This window comes from Hylaeus anthracinus, unplaced genomic scaffold (assembly GCF_026225885.1).
Source record: "Hylaeus anthracinus isolate JK02 unplaced genomic scaffold, UHH_iyHylAnth1.0_haploid 11985, whole genome shotgun sequence".
NCBI classification, from domain to species: domain Eukaryota; kingdom Metazoa; phylum Arthropoda; class Insecta; order Hymenoptera; family Colletidae; genus Hylaeus; species Hylaeus anthracinus.
Window position 1 is genome coordinate 10,334,509 of NW_026534333.1, and position 22,089 is coordinate 10,356,597.

At 40.2% G+C, this 22,089-nt stretch overlaps 1 protein-coding gene across 2 annotated transcripts in view; it reads left to right on the top strand.

Moving 5' to 3' along the window:
* LOC128887225 (5-hydroxytryptamine receptor 2B-like) overlaps positions 1-22,089 on the top strand; it is a 171,031-nt gene that overhangs the window by 130,125 nt on the left and 18,817 nt on the right. For both annotated transcript variants that reach the window (XM_054142901.1, XM_054142902.1), the window contains one exon: positions 7,528-7,661. In XM_054142901.1, the coding sequence (XP_053998876.1) occupies positions 7,528-7,661 (134 nt within the window). The remainder of the gene's footprint in view (positions 1-7,527; positions 7,662-22,089) is intronic.

Sequence of the window (22,089 nt, forward strand, 5' to 3'; positions counted from 1 at the left end):
TCTCGTCATTAGCGAACCGTTGAACGACCCGGTGATGTACGAGCACTGAATCCCGGAAGCCCGTCTAAAACGCAACGCTGGCCGGCTACGGGCCGATCGAACAAACGGATCCGTATTTAGAATATCTGTTTGTTTGATTTCGTTTACACATAGAGGCACGACCAATCAGAACCACTTTGACGGCACTGTAAACATTTACTGTATCGAAAATTGCCTCGAACGAATCTTGCGTGGATGATCGGAAATGGGACAACGCAATTGCGTCATTTGATGTATGATTCTTTGTTGGGCCGGTTCAGATTTGAAACCTGTATTTTCTTGTTTAACCCATTCACTGCCAGGTAGACTGAACAGTGACAGTGCCATCGTATCGTACAAGTTTGAAGAGATCTTGACGAATAACTTATTAGGAGATAATATGTGTCACTTACAATATTATGAGTGAAAACAATTGAAATAGATTTTTATTTCTAAATTTAAGATTTTCTATCTTCGAACGCTTATGATTGTGATAATTGTTCGTAACTAGGAAACTTTGGTCGTACTTTGACAAACTTATGCAGCAGCCTAATACCATCATCACCTTCTTTCGAGAGGAAACCGCTATTCTGAAACCTTCCGCTACATTTCCATATACAGTTTGCTTTTCGAAGTAATCCAGATAATAACAAGGTGGTCGAGCAAAAGCGCAAGGATCCGCAAACACGTTCTCCCGGCAAATTGGAGCTGAGTCGAAGTCATATTCAGATGCAATTAAAGCCGCGATCCTCTCAGACCCGAGTCAATATTATGGTTTAATCAGAGTTTTAAATTTTACAACCGGACCTCCCAGCGAAGCGAAACCAGATAGAGTTGGATGACAAGTATGAAATTAAATAATAAACTCGAATAAATGCTGCTTATTCCGTTAGTATCGTTGATAAAGCACTACAGACGTTTATTTGTTAAAATCTCTATTATATAAGAAGAAATTATTTATTAATGCTGGTGTCATACTAATCAGCTTTATCGATGAGTTAACATTAATCTGAAAACGATTCCACTAGAAAAAATAAATATTGTATAATATCAATGTTGTGATAATAACACAACTATCTATGAAAACTATCGAGTAAAGTATGGAGGAGTTCAAATTCATAGCAATAATTACGATTTGTTCTCCTAATCAAACCAAGAGGAACCAAAAAGCAAACGATTCAATGATGTCGGAGAGTTCAGTTTCGCAACGGAATATTATTTTTTGATATTGAAACGATGGAAGTCTCGGATTCGCTAGGTGTGCGCGATGATATCCACGTAGTCGTGGGTTATCACGACACCGACCTAGGCTTGATTCTCCTGCGTCGGATGATAATACGCGAAGGGGATGGCAAGGCAGTATGGCGTGGCATAAAGGTTTACGATTCTTTTCTATACAGCTTAAATAGGCCATTCAGGGTCCAGGACGACTAAACTACCTTCTTTTTACTCGACCATCGTAAACGTATAGAGAGACGCGGTCGATATATGGAACTCGCCGCCTATCTCTCCTATCCTTGGCACGAAGAGACGTTCTGCCTCTCGGAAGAGGTATCACGTATTAAAGGAAGACGGTGATTTCCTGACGGGTTGGTTCCTGACCAAGCAACGATCTTTTCATTTGTAATCGGGAAAGTTCTGCGATTCGTATCGCAGGATTTAATAAACATGAATCTCTTTCATCGACGACGAAGATCAGCAAGATTGAGTTTCCATCGGACTGGCTTCGGTGTCTTTCGTTCCTGAATACAGATATTAGGGACACTCGTAAGCAGTGGAGTTCTTTGATACTGTACATTTTATTTTATTAAAGTGACGTTCGGTTTTAACGTGCAATATAATCCTCATCGTTAAGGATAACCGTCGCTCATCTGTCCGACGAGCTTTCTATTCCCTTTACGCGAAGCCAGAGTGACTTTTAAGAAAAATATTCTTCAGGTGTAATTTTCATTGGAAATCGCTAAAAAGAAGTTAGAGTTCACCAGTTAATTCAAATAAGGCCATCCGGTTATTCTCAGACGAACAGAAATTCTTATAACAAAGCCAAGTACGAATTTTGGATGTGAAAAATGGCAACCTACGAAGAAGTAAAATTGTTAAGTTGGAAAATCATAAGATGTTTACTCCTCTTGTTAAGAGATTCTGTAGTGAATAAGTTATCATCAGATTTTTGTTCTTTTTATTACTGACATTAATTACGATTATGAAAAACTGAACGTCCACATATGTGACCAAGGGCGTGAAGACGCTAAGCATACGTTACAATTAACGATATCTATCAAAGATACATTTTCAAATTAATTGTAACCCCTTTAAATTCAGTTGCGAAGACATAAAAGTATAAATGCTGAAAACTTTACCTCGAAAACAACAGTGGATTTTATAGGACGCAAGAACGTCGCGTACTTTGATTCCAAGTACCACGAGTTTCGAAAAGATAAATATTTGTCTTTCGGACGGGGCTCGGGCAGCGCCCTAATAACAGTTAAAAATGACAAACGGTGGCTGTTCGGGGCGGTCGAAGAAAATCGCGAAGGATATTGGGAAAGCCCAGAGGGATGAACACGGACGCGGAAGAACAATAGAGTTCCCCAACTGAAAATATGAGCCGAGACGGTACGGGGCAACAACGAAGTTTAGTTTAATTAGACCGAGCAAACCGCCCCGTTGGACCGAGGATTCTTTAAGGCGGAAAAGTTGCGAGACGTAAGTCTCGGCCCTGGAAGAATTCGGTGCAGCTCGCGGAAGTATTCGCCGCGGACCTTTTTCCGAAACGTTTATTTAAGATGACTGGAGATTGCAGAGCGGCGAGAATTCGGTTACCTCGAAATCCGGCCGTCGTTGGAAGTTAAAGCGAGCTGGCGGATGGGCCACTCTGCCCGGAAATAAATATGACAGGGCATTTCCGGCGCGCAGTTTCGACGAACGCCCGAACGAGCGCGCACAAGCGATTCCTTCGCATCCGGGGAATTCATTTCGATAAATGTATCGTTTATTCGAGACGAGACCGCTGGCTCAAGCCTGCTTATGAATTTTAAACCGTGGAGACGTCACGCGTGTCTGCGAAGTATTGTCCGAAGAATTTCAAACCTCGGTCGGAGAAGAGAGCTGTCGGTGCTTGTTTAAAATTCTATTCTTCCGGTTGCCGTTTCTAAAGCTCTCGCTCGAGGAGAGAATCCCAGCGATATCAAATGGTACCGGCCATTTGTCTGAATTTTATCGTGAGACTTGGCGAGCTGGTTCAGTTTTGTAAGTGTTTTATATTATTTAAAGAAGTACAGGTCGCTATGCCCTCTCTATGCCATCTCTTTAAGCTGGTGATTTTCAAATTGGGTAGTAAGTTTCTTTAAAAATAAAGCAAATTTCAACTCTGCATGGATCCTGTGGAAATCGGTGATAAGGTTGAATCTCCAACTTGATATTACGGGAAGAAAATTATCAAGTAATAAAGGTTGAGAATGAATAAAGATCGATACTTTTTTATTCAGAATTCGATACTCTACCATATTTTTTTATAAAAAATATAGTTGTTCTAACCAATAGATATCGATATATAGAAAAATTTCTCGCGATTAATGTCTTCAATGAATGCTTATTCTGAACCGTGTTTGTTATCAATTGAATACCGAATACTAAATATTACTGTATACATTATAAATGTTTAACTAATTCAAAGACATTCATTTTTATTCCATCTCGAAGTTTCAGATCGTTACCCGATGTCTTTTGAGAAAGTAATATGCCCGAATGCGAAAAGCAGTAATTCTTGATTAAACGCGTAACGCGAAAGCATCGCTCCCGTTTACGCGAAAATTGCGATACGTCGTTACTTTGAGCGATTTGCTCGTTGTCAAGTACTCGTGTAATTACCCTAATTTGGACACAGGTATACCATCCGCGCGGTGTTCAGCGGACCGTTATATAGCCAGTGAACTGCACTAATAACAGAATTTACAGTGAGACTACTCTGTGAAAACGCGAAGCATTCCTGGCCGTATGAATATGCATACCGAAGAACTCCGAGAGGCTGCACCTTAGTTAGTCGCTGGCCAGTAATCGTATCAGTTTTCTGCCGAACTTTCTAATCGTATTTGATGTTTCAAAACGTTCCCCCGGCCGCGCCAGATAAACCGTGAATTAGCCCGGGGATGGAAAGTTCCTTTAACTTCGTTCGCGATTCGACTCGATTGGTATGTAACCATTATTGCATTATCGCCATCGCGCTAATCGCGAGCGTCGTAACCGACGCATCAAAATTTCGAGCGTGTACACGAATAAACTTTACACGCGTATACGTAAAACGCGCATAATTATTCGATTTTTGTTGTTGTTCCTTGTATTCAATGCTTCGTGCTTGTTCTGTGAATTAACGGAACCGTGAAACACCAGCGGCGCCTTGGGCCGCGATTTCCGCAGTCAAACGATTCGGCGAACGGACAAGTCAGAAATGAAATAAAATAGACGCGAATGCGTCCGTTCGGCTCGCCAAATACGGTTTTATCGCTGCGCGTGGCACGGACCCGATCGCACACTCCGAAGTGATTTAAACCGCTGTTGACTTCGTATCCGGTTAGCAAACCTCTCGATCGTAAACAGAATTTAAACGGAGGGGGAGCTGGAACAGCGAACGCGATCATATAAAAGTTATTTCGTTTGACGGCTGCGCGATGCTCTCGCGCGCCGTCGCGTCATTAACTTTGTCGTTGGTCCAAATGGGCTAGAAAACCATTTAACGGGCCACGTGACGCATGTAACGTTAATTTCAACATTGATTTAAATCGCGCCGAGGCCGATTTAACTTGCGTCTGATTGCGCAACCCGTTGCATCCAGTGCTGAGTTACATCGTCCATTAAATTAAATATAAAGACAGTTGTTCTTCGTTAATTTCAACGCTGCCTACTGTAGACGCGAGGTTCGTGTGACTATTACAGTTAAAGTGAAAATGTTTCGTTTACTGGGTTGGTTGCGTGCAAAATTAATTTCTATGGAGCTAATATTCATGTATTAAATATTTGTCTACATTAATTCTTGAATATATTTAAATATCAATGGTTATAGAATATATAGAAGAACAATTAAATTTTCTATTCATTGATGTATATAACAATGTATATATAAATAAAATAATATCAACAGATATTTACCTATTTTGAAATACTTATTCCAATTTCGGTGTCCGACGTACTTCTGGACGTGTACGTCAGACTCCAACGAAGTACTATTACCCCGTGACGCGTGCCGCTGCACCCTCATAATTTCAGTTCGAACAGACATTTCGCACGTAATTAAATACGAATCTCTCATATATAAACTCGCGCGTTTTGCTAGAAATACTTGATTTGCATTTCATAACGAATAAACGTCCCCCTTCGTTTGTTCGCCACTCCAGCCATTAATTATTCGTCGAACGAGCACGTTCGATGACAATTGACACCGTCCGTCGCCCGGTGAATTAAATTTTCAAAAATATCGTTTAATGACCGAAATCGCCCCGAGGTATTCGATGTGGCGAATCATTCCCTCGGAAAAGCGGACGAATTGACTTCGACGTCTGTCGTCGTTTGTCGGTCAGCACCTACCGGTACAAATAAGCTGATTACACGATCGTCAAAACGTTTACGAAGCCTTCAAAGCGACGTCACCGTCGACGAACTAATTGGGAGCGGTTTTAGCGTAAAGCGAACTGTTTCTGGTCGAACATCTATCGCACGGCGAACGAACTTTACCGAAAACCGCATTGACCGACGCCACGTGTAACCACGGCCCTCGACGAAGACGAATGGACGACGATAGAACAGCGATGGGGACCGAGAGGGGACGGGAACTTCATGAACTTGACTGGGAATTACGGCCAGAGATTACGCGTCCTTCGCTTAAAAATTCGCAAGTTCGAAGCCCGGGATTCGCGACAAATATTCTGGCCCTGACACGAAGGAAACGGAGCGTGGCCTTCGGCCAGGAATTATTAACCACTTCCGTGCCGAGCTTATTTTAGTAGGTGGCCTTAGAGACGGTTCTCTTATTTCAAATCACTGGTATTTCGTGCTTGCCAATACTTTGGATCTGATTTACAGGTTTAATTTCTCGTAGACGTTTAGTCGTTTGCTTTCAAGGTCCTGTATGAAATGTTGGAGAAAAGATATTCTTTCCTATTTAGTAATATTATCCTTCTGTAAATTCACGTGACTTTGAAGTTATGTAGCTACTATGTACATTTTCGAGATAAGATTTAATTCAATAACGAATACGTATATATCCGTATTCCGTTTAGTTTATTTACATTTTTTGGTGTCTGTCTAAATAAACAAATTTGTTTCTATGAAGTCAATATCAAATATTTCTTTGGCGTATTTCGTGCCTTTATCTTGTACTAAATTCCCCTTCGTTAGGTATATGATGACAGTTATTAAAATATATTTCAGACATCCTAAAATTAATTTTAAATTGCTTCTCCTATTTTATCCTTTATTATCACACTCGCGAAAAATCTTTTCATTTGTTCATAACGACCCTGCTACTTATCTTGAGTGTACCCGTTAATTGTTTAATTGGAGCGAACGATACCTGCGCAACGTTTCACAGAAGTTGAACCGTCCAGTTCTCTTCGAGAATCCTCACTAATCAGCTTATGAATTATTTACACGAGCCCCGAGAATCGCGCGCAACTAACTGGATCGCTGATTTAAAGCCGTCTAGCGCGAAAATAGAGAGAACTCTGTGAAACTCTGATATGAAACGGCTTGATAACGACTAGTAGCGATTCTTCCTTCCGTGGTAATAAAACACACAGCGGTACGATGGAAAAGCGAGCATCAAAGCGCTCGGTTTTGGACAGAAATTCGTCTAGTCCGTTTATTACAGTTTCGAGACTTCGCGTCTGTATTTTATTTACCGTGACACAGCACTTCAAAATATGAACTATAAAGTGAAGATCGTTTCAGCAGAGATGCGTTCTAACGGAACAAAAATGAGTCGATATTCTCAGAGGAAACAGTGATACAGAGAACAGTGGTAGAAGTTTGGTGAATTTTAAGATTGACTGGCAAAGAAAATTTTTTACTGGACTGCTGTTTTGGGTTGATTTATAAGTACCTTCCGTTGTATAAGTGATATATGTATATATTATATTTAAAAGACAAGACATTACTTTTGAATGAATTCTTGACTTGAATTTTTCTGAAATCTACTCTTAAATGAAAAATAAGACATTACTTTCATTTAAGTTTCAACCCTTCTCCTGTGTCTGTAAAAAATTTGAAATTTCATAAACAATCACGGTCTAATAATAGTATACGCTGTACACTTATCTTCAGTTTTATATTCATATGTTTATCTTTCTCTCTATCCTATTTCACTCAATACCTAATTTTCGTATGTTTAAACTCGATACGATAAAACAACAAATTAATCAGACAGCTGTATCCAAGTAAAGCTTCTTTTGGATGGTTCTGTATAATCGAGCGCGGTCAATTATAATTCAAAACACGATCAAAAACTGTTTGTTTCAGGAAACCTGTTCGTGATAGCGGCGATCGTGTTGGAGCGGAATTTGCAATCGGTGGCGAATTATTTAATCGTCAGCTTGGCTGTCGCCGATCTTATGGTTGCCTGTCTCGTCATGCCTCTTGGAGCCGTTTATGAGGTACGTAGTCTGACGGGTTTATTAAGCGCCGTCCGTTATGGCCATGCAATCTGTTTCAAATCTCGTTCTCCTCGCAAGTCCGATAAAAATCCGTTCCATCGTCCAACCCGCATTCCGTGTACGGGAATGTTATTAAAAGACGTCCAGAAAAAAGTCAACCTGGCCCCTTGGGCGCGTAATCAGCCGATTCATTTTCATTTCACGGAATGAATCTTTACTATCTCAATGTCTGCTGTACAGTAAATACGATAGCATTGAATTAGTTAGTACGATTGGTACAAAACTACTTTTAATAAGAATTTATGAAAATTCTTGTTACATCACAGGTACAATGGAAATATAGGTAAATGTTAATAGTAGTGGTAGATAAAACAAAGCTATACTTTCTTTCAAAACATTCTACTACTATTTCTATATAAAACATATAATGCACGAATAATATATCTCCATCTCTTCACTTTGAGAGTCGTAATAAGGCTATTACCAAGACTTACTATTAAGACTATTATTGAGATTTCTATTTCGTATCAATCATATTAAGTAATTAACGAATATCGAATATCGATCTCACTAAATTCTCGATCCTTTTAATAATTAATCTTCGTTCAAGAATAACAAAGTTTCCAATGGCATATACAGTCAGTCCCATAAGTATTCGTACCCTCAGTGTCTACTGAAGACATATAAATTAAACGACAGGTTTGGCGTTTCCAAATAAATGTTAAAAACTTATTTGGAATCGTCGAGCCTATCATTTAATTCAGACTTCCTTCAATAGACATAGAAGGTACAAATACTTGTAGGACTGACCGTATAGTAAAATAACCAACAAAAGCCACGGATGAGCGAAGAGTTTTTCGAAAATACAATTAAACGAGGCGCGGCATGATTAAAGGGCCTCGTTTCGCGATGGAGGAAATCGGTTGAGCCTACACGGATAAGGGACGTGTTTTCATATTATATACGCGTTATGTTCATTAATGCCCAGCAGCGTGGCGGTCAGTTATAGGGTTTCGAAGCCGCTAAGCCTCCAACGAAACGTACCAGCTTAATGCTGGATATCGACAGTCGCTCTTCGAGGGCTCGCTTGTCCGTGACTGTTTGCACGGGATTAAATATTGCGACTTAACGACCGAAGAGCCTCTAAAGCTAAACGAGTTCCCGTTTCGCACGTTTCAAACTAATGTGCCCGCGTTCACTCGTTCTGTAAAGCTGGGACGAGTGCGGACACATGAAAGTGTACATGAAGGAAATCAAACGTGGAGAAGTTTAGGGTAGCTCGTTGGTCGAAGAAGGGCTCGCATGAAAATAATGATAGTGAGAAACTTGGTGCGATCGTACTATGTGTGACTCCAAGGGAAGGTATTATGTGATAAATATATTGCAAATGTATTTACATCTTGTTATAGAATATCTTTTTCGTGACGAATAACTTTCTTGGTGTTAATTCCAAAGGAAATATTTTGGAAGCTGTATACAGAAAGAATCTAAAGGGACCGCTTCACATAATTGTCGTTATTGTTTCTTCTACTGATTCATTTTGTTATTATTTTCGCGATTATACAACATATAAGTACCTATCAACCTGACTTTAAATTTTAACATGTACGCGTTAATTGTTTTATACTTCATCGCGAGAAAATTCGCAAAGCAACAAAGTAAATATTGCAAAGTGCCAAGATATTTGAATCGCTTGAAATGTATTTTCACTTAAATTAAAATTATAAACGATCCAATATAAAAGCATGGGATTAATATCTGCACCTAATATTATACAAAAATAAATTCGTCTATGAATGGAAGAATTTTAGTGACGCCATTTTCGTTCAGTTTCATTGGCTGGTCCGAAGTTTAGAGGGCTATTTGGCTTTAATGGATTCCGATAGATCCGCGAAATCTTCGAAGACCTCGAACAGCCTCGAAGTCCCAGGCGATGATGTATAATTAAACAGACCCTCCTTGTGTAAGAAGCTCGTTACGGCGTCGCTCTTTGGGAATTAATTACCGTTGCAAAGTTGATAAGACGTTTAGTGTGTAACTTACACAATCACTTACATCGCCGTTGAATATTTTTCCCCCTCGCCCTCCCACCCCCAATTTCCCCAAGGTTTCGCGTTGGCGAAACGCTCGCGTGATACCATCGTCAGTTGTTACGAGGATGAAGTTGCCTCTAAGTCCTTACACAGTACTGCTTGTAGGCCGTCACGAAGGACGAGAGGCTTCATCGAATTCGTTAAAGTAATCTCCCAGGCTAACTTCAAAGCTTTTCCGTCTTCGTCTTTCAAAATCTACACTTGGGAGGTTCGATTCTAGTTAGGAAACTCTGGTGTCTTTTAACGTTACCAAATTATCATTTCTTACAAGTAGGTCGAATAGGAATTACCAGTATTCGGAGCTTTAAAGCGTCGATTTCGATGTTTATGTAATTAAAGATGGTAAGAAATAAAATTTATTTAATTATGAGGTGTCTAAATTATACAGTGACTGGACTACAACAAGAAATTGCAATAGATGTTGAAATTATTTGATAATTGTACATAATAATTTCTGTACTTTCTTTTCTACGAAAGCTTTCGGGTAATCATAATTTCCATAGAAATTGCCTACGAAGGCAACTAAATAAACAAACAGAGACAATGAGACGATATATGCAGCGTTCATGAAACGTCTTTGGAATTTCATATTCTTGCCACCTAGCGATAACGAAGGTAACTTCCTGCCGTGAAAAATGCAAAGATTCGCAAACCAGTCTGAACGGTGTTTGCAAAATTCTCATAAAGGACGTTATTGAATGAACGTTCGAAAGAAAGAAAAGCAAATAAACACTCCGCAGACGCCAACGAAATAGAAAGCCACGCCGGTCGCGTAATTAAAGTTTCTCGAAACGAATTTCGAAAACGTTAAAAGGAATTAGTGACATCAACGTCACGAGTCAGAGTCTAAACGCGGCCCAGGAATAATTTCAGCCTCGAAAAATCTCTGACGTAAATCGAGGATTATTATCCCGTTGCCGAGCTGTTGCCAGTATATTTCCACGAGAATAGAATAATGCCCCCGTTCTGATTCCAAATGAATTCACGGTACACAGCCGAGGCACTGTTTTGTTTTCTTTTCCAAACTCCGTCGTGCCCACCGAGATCCCAGCCCGGCGTTTCTTTCCGCTGGATGAATGTGTTTCGCTGCCATGGCGGTGCGCGAAGCTGCGGAGCGCATCGAGCTTCATATTGTGGTTTCATTATGTTTACTAAAGACAGACGGGAAATAATAGGGGCACACAATGAGGCGCGTGCAGGAATTTCGTCGAGAATGCGGGGGGTGAATAACGACCTTAGATAGTTCCGTTGAATATTCGAGCTTGTTGTCGACGAGTGCACGAAGTTGTAGGGAAATTCGAGAATTTTCTTTTCGTGATTTAAATACATGTTTTAGTTCAGAACAAGGTTTAATTTTACGAGACTAGTAAAATATTAAGTAATTAATTTGATGAAACCAGATGAATATCGAATGTGGATCTCGTACAATTCCCAAAATTTTAAATAATTAATATTCGTTTAAAAATAATAAATTAATTGATGATTTAAATACATAATTTAATCCAGAAAGGTTCCACTTTTTAGGTAATCCAGACACACTCCAGGAAAGTATCCAACATTCTAGCTTCCCTGTTTTAAGACATGCAGAGGGGGGTGGCTCACCCTGAAACTTTAGATGCCCACGAACATTTCAAAATTTATTCAAGTGGAAGTGTAACGGACGTGAACTTCGACGAGTGAAAACCTCTTGTAGCTCCCACTGTCGCCATTTATCCATCGCCGAGAAGAGATTTAGGTGGAATTCCGAGGCGTGTAATCCTTCGAAGTGAAGCCGCTCGATCTCAATCTTCGCGCAATTTCTCATTCCGTGATACACCTTGACTGATGTGCCTGCCATTTAGTTAGACAACGCAACAAGCAGCTTCTCATTAGGTAAAGAAGCTCATTACGTTATTGTCTGGGAATTACGGGCCTCGCTGAACGTCCCGCGATGATTTACGCGCAATTTCTTGACTGCTGCCGCCGTGCCATTGTTAGGACGCATCCGAGCCCCAATTGACAGTTGCTGAAATTCACGGTCTTCTTAACGCTAAGGGCCACTTTCGACGCGTTTCAGCCCTTCTGGCGCGCGCTCTCGAGTACGCTTCACGGTTGCATGCATTCCGAAAGCGCGTAACGTAGCGATTCTCGGCGAACTGCTCGATCGTGGTTAATATTCAACTTCGTAGCCAATGTGCAATTCAATTCTGACCCGATCAATATTTTTCATCGTTCAACCAAGTACTGAATATACAGTCAATGCCATAAGTATTCGTACCCTCTATGTCTGTCAAAGAAGCTTTACTGAATTAGATAATAGTTTTGATATTACCAAATGAATTTTTCATTATAAATATGTATATGGTCAAGCACTGATGGTCGAAAAATTATCGGTTTTCAGGAATGTCTTTTATAGAAATGGAAAAAGATACCAATTTAAGCCAATTGCATATAATTTGGTAATGGTAAAACCACTTACTTACATTTTTTTCAGTGGAGGTTTCATTTCAATAAATATTAAAATATCGATTTAATTTTTATCTAAGCAGAATGAATTATTAGATGGAATAATATTCTATTGAAATTGACACAGAATTGTTTAAAAGTATGGAAAAGTAACAAAATGGTGGCTCTTTGAATCATAAAGTTCTGTGTTTTTCAGGATATTCCTCGATACTCCGAATATTCTCAAAATACAATTTTTTTAAATCCTTCCCCAATCATTTCTGCATCCAGTGGACTGGTCCACCGCTTTCGCTGGTCGTCACTTCTTCGCGACATCGTTCACCGTGTGCTCACAATTGCAACAAACAATATTCAAGCTCCTGCTGTTGCATTCTTTCGCCTCTGTCCTCCGTCGAGCAACATCGTTCGTATCTTCGAGGCGGGTGTGGAACAGCTTCAATTCTCCGTCTCGTGTTCGTGTTCGCGTGAGTACACTCGCGTTTAAAACACATGGCGTGGAAAACCATCCTCTTCTTTCACCGTTCTCCCATTTCTTTTACTAGCTGTCTCCTCCTCCCCCCTGTAGTCTTCCATTGTATCGTCGCGCGTCGTTTGAGCCTTGGTCCGTGGTAATGTAATTGGAAAGCACTACTGGTCACTGGCGTCTACCAGCCGACGCGACAGTTGCCTGCCTGTTCTTCAACGAGAAAACGCGACTCTTCTCTCGGTTACAAGCAGAATTCGGTGATCACTGTTGGAGTTAGGGCTCCAGATGTCGGCCGTTTTATTGATACAAGGGCAGGTGTTGGCAAAGTTTTGATAAATTTGGAATAATAACTTTTAGTTTCATAAGACACGATATTTTCTTGAAAATTATCGATATAATACTCGTGTATAGAATGAAGAAATGAATTTATAAAATTTTATATTCGAAGCTTTCAGTGTCCTTCGTGGTATTTCGTGATTGGTACTAACCGAAGCTTTTGGGTATATCCTTCTTTCGTTTTACTGTTAGAAGGACAGGAGTTGACAAAGTTTTGATAAAGTTGCAATGATAACTTTCAGTTTCGTGAGACACGACATTTTCTTGAAAATTATCGACATAATGCTCGTGTATAAGATGAAGAAACTTAAAAATGTATAAAACCTTTTGTTCGAAGCTTTCAAAGCCCTTCAAGGCCTTCGTGGTTCTTCATAATTGATACTAACCAAAGCTTTCGATGTGTAAGCCATGTCCATTGGGTAAGACACTTGCATACAAAATTCCCTCTGTTGGTAACAGAATTTGATATCAGAAAGGAGATATTTCAAGTACAAAGCTGGTAAGACTTGGAAAATTCTTTGGTGCATAATTTTCAATAAAATTCTAGCTTGGAAAAGGTCTGTAAATTTAGAATTCTCTATAAAAGTCTCCGAAACGGTTATTGTCGAAAATTCTGTAGCCCCACTGGCCCTTTCACTGTGCCGTGAGCCCGGAAAGATTAAGAACCGCTGCCTCGAGGCGTCTCCGAATTTATGGGATGTTAGGGTAGTACGCGGGAGATCGAGTCTGCAACATCGCCAAGGATTTATTCGAGATTCGCCGAGCGTGTTCTGTTTCGTTCGCCCTTCGCGTTCCTCCGTGTTATGATCGACGATCGGGGTCTCTCTTTATTCGGGATCACTCGTCGGTCCGTTTGATTTCAAAGGAACAGGGTCAGTTTGTCTTCGGAAAGGAAGAGAAATGTGCTGGCCGACTTCGCTGTGGATACGAAGAAAGCTTTTACCGGATAAGAATTTTGACGGTATATAGAGAAACAGTGCTGTTAGAGTCGGGTAACTGGAAAGGACAGATTTTCACGAGCGATCATTCGTCGAATGGTTAAATAACGGCGCTGTCGATATTGATGATTGATTCTATAGTATAGACTTGATTGGAAGCGTATCCTACCTATCCGGTTATAGCGACATGCGAAAAATCAATAAAGACAAATCGTCGACAAGATCCGCAATGTACGTTGCTCTCTCGTGGATTTTTATCCCGTTGACCGAACAGATTTTCCACTGTTGACTTCGGACGATCCGTTGTTATTTCAATATTCGTTGGTAATCGAACGTTTCATTCCAGCGATCGGTTCATCGAATAGAGCTGCAACTTTGGATATTTTTTACTACAGTCGATAATTGGTGATACTCGGCCGACAGAACCTGCTAATTAAGGTCTCGATAACAAGCCCCGTGTAATAATTAAACACACAGCCTCGTTTCGATCCTCGAGCCACGGGAACAACGGTTAGCGAATTTTTTTAATTATGGGACACACCTCGTCTCAAAATACTCTCGCGGATTGTTTATATCCCATTATGAATTTTTTTTGCTTGATGCTTAGACGCGTTTTATTCTTGAAATTAAAATAAAGTAATTCTTCATTTGTCATTCTCTTCGACAAATTCATCGAACTTCCTCCCCACTTTCTTTCAGCGACTTTCACCTCTACCCCGTGCTCTTTGTCCTTGACGTTCCCCCTTCCAAAGACAATTTTTTTCGTCTCTTTTCGATCGAGAGAACATTTTATTTCCCCCATCTTGCACACTTTATCTTCCTCACGCTCCCCGGCTTCTTTCTCCTCCGTTCTCGAATTCTTCTCATCGCCCCGACCGCGCGTATATACTTTCTCCCTTCGTCGAGTCGCTCGCCTTTTATTCACCCTCGCGATTCTTGCCGATATCACGACCGGCTACATTAATGATCCGCTACGGCTCCGATTTCGCTTTATTCCGCTTCGAGCCGCGCACCGCTGGTACCGTTCTTTGTCTCAGGTTTCCCGGCATCGCGCACAATTTCTTCCATTGATGTATTTGCTTGATTACTGGCACAGATTTACCGCGGTCCCCCGCGAAACTTGCGAGCCGGTAATAACCAAAAAGTAGAATGAAAATGGAGATTGCTTACTCTAGAAACGGAACAGACTCTAGGCCAGTGATTCTCAAGCTTGAAAGTGCATATAAACGTGGAAATTATTTGCTGTAAAATAGGGATATTGATGTCAATGGTTTTTAAATTGTTTGGATGTCAATTCTTAAAGAAAGGAGGCAGTGGTAATTAAGAAGTAGAATATCGACGATGCAAAATAAAAATAGAAATGAATATTGTTTGCTGTTAAATAGGGATATTGATGTCAATGATTTTTAAACTTTTCGAATGGCAGCTCCTATCTTACTTCTCATCTATTGGAGCCCGCTGGCCCCTCTCTAGCTCGGGTACCTCGGGGTTGCTAAGCCCGTACTGTAGCTACAAATACCGCTACAGCCCCTGAGGGATTATCAAAGACAATATATAATTAAGACGTACACGAAAAAAACATACATGAAAACATTCATGAAATACATGAAAAAAAAAATTAAAATTATTTGGTCGTTAAAAACGTCGATACATGTGATCTGAAAATTACGCGGGCCTAAAGAGGGTTAATGTCGTCACTCTATGGTAGCAGCTCAGTTTTCGTAATAGAACACCGAAATAAGAAATTACATCCTTCTACGTATACACTTTTGGGACAGACATTCCAAAATAATTCCAGAGAACATCGCCACCCTCCAAATCCATCTTTCTAGATACGATCGAAATCTCTGGACCTTCGTATATACTCTCGAGTCGCTGTTAGCGGTCCAACGTAATTATATAGATATCCGTGGTTTAGGAGCCGACACGGGACTCCCGTCGCGTTATATTTCCCCTGGCCTGAAACCATCCGAAGAAGTCATCTCTCGAGCATTCAGTCTCTAGCCAGCTACCGTCGTCGTGGACTTCGGATAAAGTTAATCCAAGTTTCCATCTTCTCCGCCACCCACTCCCCGGCTCTCGCGGAAGAAAAAGAAGCCAGGCAATACCAATCAGTGTATTAATATCCTTCGTGATAGAGGGAGCCTGGGAGCAAGGATACAGCGGCTTCGAGGGATGATCCCGACGTACGCGGCTGAGCGTGGCGAAATGGGAAACGAAATAGTATGCGAAAGCGGGGGAAAATTGTGGACGAGCCGTGTTGCAATAAATAAGCTTGCCCGACTTGGTCGGAATACAGAGACAGGGCACGCTCTTCAGACGGGTATTTTCGCCATCGTCGGCGCCTTTGCTTCGTCTTTACTGGAGAATGCGCGAATACCATATCCTCGGGACACGCTAAGAACCGGTCGTAATATCGCGAGCAACGCTCTCTCAAATAAGTGCATTTACTTTGAGGGAGACAGCGACGTTTCGCCGCAAACAGTAACCAACCCCCTCGTGCCTCGTCTTCGGTCTTCGGTCTTTCCTTCGAGTTTTTTTTTGCCCTCTTTTTTTCCCTCGTTTTTTTTTTTCTCTCCCACGTCCTCTTTTCCCTCGAGCGATAACCCATCTTTCGAGAAAAGTTAACGCTTCGGATCAGACACCGGCGTCGAAAAAGAGAAACATCTTCCCTCGGATGAGACTTTCTCCGACGCGCCATCTCGTCGCGCACATCTATGCTTTTGAAGGCGACGGTTTCTACCAAGTAGGGGACGGGAAAGATGAGTTTTAATACGAGGAAATGTTGGTAAGTTGAAGCTGTGTTTGCGATGGGCCTCTATTGGATCAGAACGATAATGCCTAAACAAAATATGTAAACAAAACCTCTTCGAGAATTTGTATGCCCACATAAAAGTTCGATAAATACATGCATACCGTTTGAAATTATTGCTCCTCCGTGTTTTTAAAGTCGAAAGGAAACTCCGAGGAAACGTTTTATCTTTCGTACAAAGTAGAAGAACGTCTTGAAATAAAAGATTGGAAAGTCACGCTACTTTTCAATCGCGTTGTTGTTCGCTGCGTGTCACGTGGTAGAAATTGAATTCAGGGCGTTTAATAGAAGTTCTGCCAGTACGACCCCGGAGTTGTAATTGTTGTACAATGGTTCGTTGAACGTCGTCCATTTGCGACGAGCGTTCTCCCACATTCTTTACCTCTGAAATTGGTTACATTCAATTCCGCGTCGGTCGCTCTCATTTTCCGAGAACTGTGAAAGAAGCTTTTCAAAGTTTTTCGTTTATGTTTTATGACACAACTCCGCATTGTTCCCTCGTTTTCCTCGTGTTTCATTCAACCGCATCGATGGCTTCCAAGCGCACATGCCGTAACTTCCGTTTCAACGTTTCCCGAGTAAAAGTTGTTTTAAATTTTAACGATACTTTAATACATCAGTAAATAATTGGACCGTTTAGGAATTATCTCGTACGTGCAATGCCACGTTTACGTGGTCGATAGTCCGTATTGTGTTGTCTGTATTCTATATTGTGTTTTTTGGTATGGAGATACAACGTTTGCGCAGAAATAATAACGAATTTAAACACACGTATCGAACAAAAACGTGTAATATTAAAAAATGATTAACCTCGCCGAAAAATACCGAAGAAGATATTACTTTTCCGAAATGCATCAATTTATTAAACAAAATTTGTCGACAACTTCAAGCTGAGTCAATAGTTGCAACTACAAACTTGTGAGTGAAATAAAAAAAAAAAAAAGTGTAATATTTGTGCAACATAAGTAAACAATAAATATCTATACAATATGTGCCCTGTAAACTGTCTATATTATCACTGATCTCTATTATCTATTCTTAATCTCTGCTCTTTCTTCCCCTTATTTGTTCCCATTAATTGGCTCTTATTAATAAATAGATAAAATGTGAAAGAAAAGCAGATATTAAACCGAAGGGAGTCCATTAAACTTTCCGAAGAGTTTATCTGGTTACATTTCCGCATGACCGATAAAATGTCCCGGGTGGTGCTCCGAGCAGTTTACCAAATTGAACTCAACTAATTAACATTCAGCGTAATCCCCCGGAAGCCTACGTAATTGAGAAAATGTCTAGGGGTTGTGCCACGTTTGTAAAACTTCCGAGTGCCGGCAGGTATTAAGCGGATGTGCTATGAGAAATAGTCGTCGTTCGTGCCTCTCTTATGTCTACTTAAGGCACTGTGCGTTAGGGTTACAGAAATGGCTACGAATTGAAATGAAGTCTCTCGCAAGGGTGGGATTAATAAGTAATTCTAACTGTTGGTGTAATTATAGTCCTCGGAACATTGATCATATTTTTTGACAGTACCCACTCTTCGAAAATCAAAGAGTCAAATTGTTACAGCAACTCTGTAAACTGAAATTATATTTACATATTTATCCATGTGTCTGTTTTGATTACTAAGCCTAACGTTACGGCGCGTACTTGTGTTCTATCCTTCTTTAAAAACTGTAATATTAATGTATAATCTCACACATGTCAACAAATCCTAGTTCTACTAATAGTCTATTCTAGTAGTGGATATTTCATTGGCTCGCATGGCCTTCTTATGTATACTTATTACTACTTGCTGCAAACTATTTACTTTATTATACTTACTTGGAATATGACAAGTAAAATATTTACTTTAACAAATACTATTCTAAAATGTCATAAAATAATATGAAATTACAATAAATTAATTGAACAATAATAATGGAAGGCAGCTTTTCCAGCGTGCAGCAGTTCTCTTCCATGAAGTTCGCGAAGGCAATTTTAGCGTGGACAGTGGATTTATCATAACATTCTACGATAACACTCCTGGTCTAGTACGATACGCGTCGCTAAATGTTTCTCTGCGATATTAAATTCGACGTGAAGTCAAAGTCCATTCTGCGAACGTTTGCTTCCAACATCTTCACCTTTGCACGCGAACTTCTGCCATCTGTTTGTCAAAGAGATCAGCTGGGCCAGGTGGAGACGTACCAGTGCACACATTCTGCCAACGTTCTCGTTGAAGGATGCTTCTTTGCGGCCGACTGCCATTACTTCCTTTTTCTGAAAACAGTGGAACACCTTTATGGAAGTTCCAGCGACTTCTTCAGAATTCTTTTTTAAACTTTAAACTTCCATAAATGTCTGTTATTTCATTAGCGTCAATTAATTAGTACAAAACAGTTTACACTATGTCTATTTTTAGGAGCAGAATAATTATCACAAGACGATAATTTGTTCTTTAAACTAAACAATGTAGTCTTTTTTCGCACAAATTGATTCCCTCTCATCACTCAGAACATAAAACCATTAAGGTGTGGCCATTGAAAAAGTAATATTATACTTTACGAGATATTTCATATTCCATGGTAGGAAATTACTGTACTCCAGCAGATGTTCAAGCGCTCCACCGTGAATGTTAAACCATTTTATTACTCGTTTCTTTACATTTTTCATTACATTTTTCAAGGCATGTGGCCGTCATTCTCCCGCAATTAGTTTTAATTTTAATTTCCATCTCGTAAATTGAAACGGAAGCTCGTGAATACCTTTTGTTCCTTACAAAAGTTCCAACATGAAAAAAAAAGAAATATAATTCGACATAATAGCATGTTCGTGGCAATTAGAATATCCGATACTGTGCATTTGAATAACGTCCCGCCATTTTTAACTATGCTACGATATTTCTTAAAATAATTATTAGTGCGGGACTAACAATTAGGTTTAATTTTGAAATCACAAAGAAATGGCAAGGTTTATAGGTTTCATCGACCTAGTCACGAGATTATGAACCGTAGCAATCGTAATTTTAAAAATTCCATTGGAACGCTGTAGTCGAGGGGTCGAAGATTATCTGTAAATTGCAGCGCAGCTTCCTACTCGGTAGATGTTGCTTCTGATCGTGACTATCGCGCTGCGGCGTCATTACAGGGCGGAGGGGAATCCAGTAAATTTTCGAATACGTGACTGATGCACCGTTTCAGTCGCCGAAGATGGCAGTGCGCAATCTTCTTCGCTACTAGATCGAATAAAATGGAGGAATATTTTCTGTAACTTGTTAACTTTTTATAAAATAAAAGAAAGAAAACAAATGGGAATGATATGAAACATTTGTTATGAAAACCCCTTTCAGATCTGGGGACCACAATTGAAGACACAAAATTTAGATAAAGCAGACATTACCCGCGCTATCGTTTAGGGCTATTGTCCTTATTCGTGCACGTGAAAAAAGACCAGTTTTCCTCGAAAACTACACAATTAGGATTTTTTTAGGAAATTAGGAAATTACGTTAGAACGAGAACAAAAATAATTCAGAGTAAGGAAATTATTTAATGAGAAACTGTTTGAAATCTAGATTGATTAGTTTTCAGTCACCTACAAATTTCAATGTAAACAGTTTTAAAGCAATCAACTTATGTTTCAAACAGTTTCTTTTTTAACACTTTTTTTCAAGACTGTTTTCATAACAAACGTCTTAAATTATTTCCAGTCCAACTACGTAGTAGATGTTCCCGTGAGAGATTGAACCGTCAGCCATTCGACAAAGAAATCAGTTTCCCGCGTTGCTATAAAGGTTTATGGTCCCATTTCGTGTGTCGACGTTATAGTACGAAGTATCAAACGTTCGATAAACAGAGAGCGGGCACTGCTTAAGCTTTATTAGATCGCAGCTCTCGCGTGCCCTTTCAGATTTCACCCTCGGCCCTTGCTCGACCATTCAGCCGCCCGATGCCTGTAAAGCACATTTCTGGCTTATAATGCCGCGTAAGAGCTGCGGATCAATAATCTGATACTTCCGGCCAGGCTGGCTGGCTATGGAGAGATCACGTTGAGCACACACTCTGACTGGGAGTCTTGGAATTCGGCATTCGAGGTCCAACCGTTCGTCGAATCACGTTTCCTTCGATAGAGATAAACCACACTTCCAGGCAACGACTCGATATTCGATGATTAATTTGTTCGTTCCAACATCCCGTTCACGGTTGCCCTCGAAAAACACGGAGTACGCGATGAGTCGATCTGAGCAAGTTTCATTCGAATCTACGCTTCGATGTGGATCCATTTCAAAGCAAACAGGAAAATGTAACAGATGAAAAACGAGAAACGCTTTGTCACGTCACAAATCAGGGATATGTACCTACATTGTTTCGTGCTAGAAATCTAACGTCAGGGATATCGAAACATACAGACGGCCCTATAAATATTCGCAACCTCTGTGTGTATCGAAAGGATTTGTCTAAATTGAGCGATCGATTCGATGTTCCAAATAAATTTTTCATTATATATCGGGGAGGAGGAACGATGCTACAATATTTGTATGTTAAAATCGATTTGAGGATCAAAATTGCTTTAGTTAGTGTGTATTCGATTAGAACAACGAAATCCGTTTAAAATTCGCCTCTGAAGGCGTTAAAAAACACGATTTTTCCGCGAGACTCGAGCGGAAAGATGAACGAACGCCTCCGCTGAATTCGCGTCGCGTGCGAATCGGATTTTCGCGGACGGAAAAAATTTCACAGACGCGTGGGCGATGTGCACAAGACTCGATGCATCGATCGAGGGCCAAGATTTTCTGCGTCAGCGGTGCAGACGATCGTGAAGACACTTGTAAATTTGAAAGCCGTTCCCGAGAGTCTTCGAGCCGAGACGAGACTCCCACGAGTTGCGATTTTTCCCTGATATCAATTCCAACACTGAAAAGACACTTTTGAATTTGCCACAGAGGCAAGATGGCCTTTCCTGGGAGAGGTTTTTTCGTCTTTTTAACTTGCACGGTTTTCCCCCGACGTTCATTCTATTGTGGGAGATAAATCGATTGGAAGTATGGTAGCTTTATAGAAGAATTTAAATATTAGATTTCTTTTGTCGAAATCGTAGGAGTGGTCTTTTCAGATCGTACATTTCATTAATATTATTTATATGGATATAGATTTTACTATAATTGTACACATCTTTCTATTCCAAAGCATTTTTAAAACTTACACAATGACTTATTTATTTATTTGACGTCCTTGTACCCAAAGTATGGGATTCAAGTCTATACATTAAAAAGGTCGAAGGCGAACATCCCCGAAAGCCATTAGTGTAAAATATTTCCCTCCGGAAACTGAATTATTCCCCCACAGAACAACATTTCGTATAACA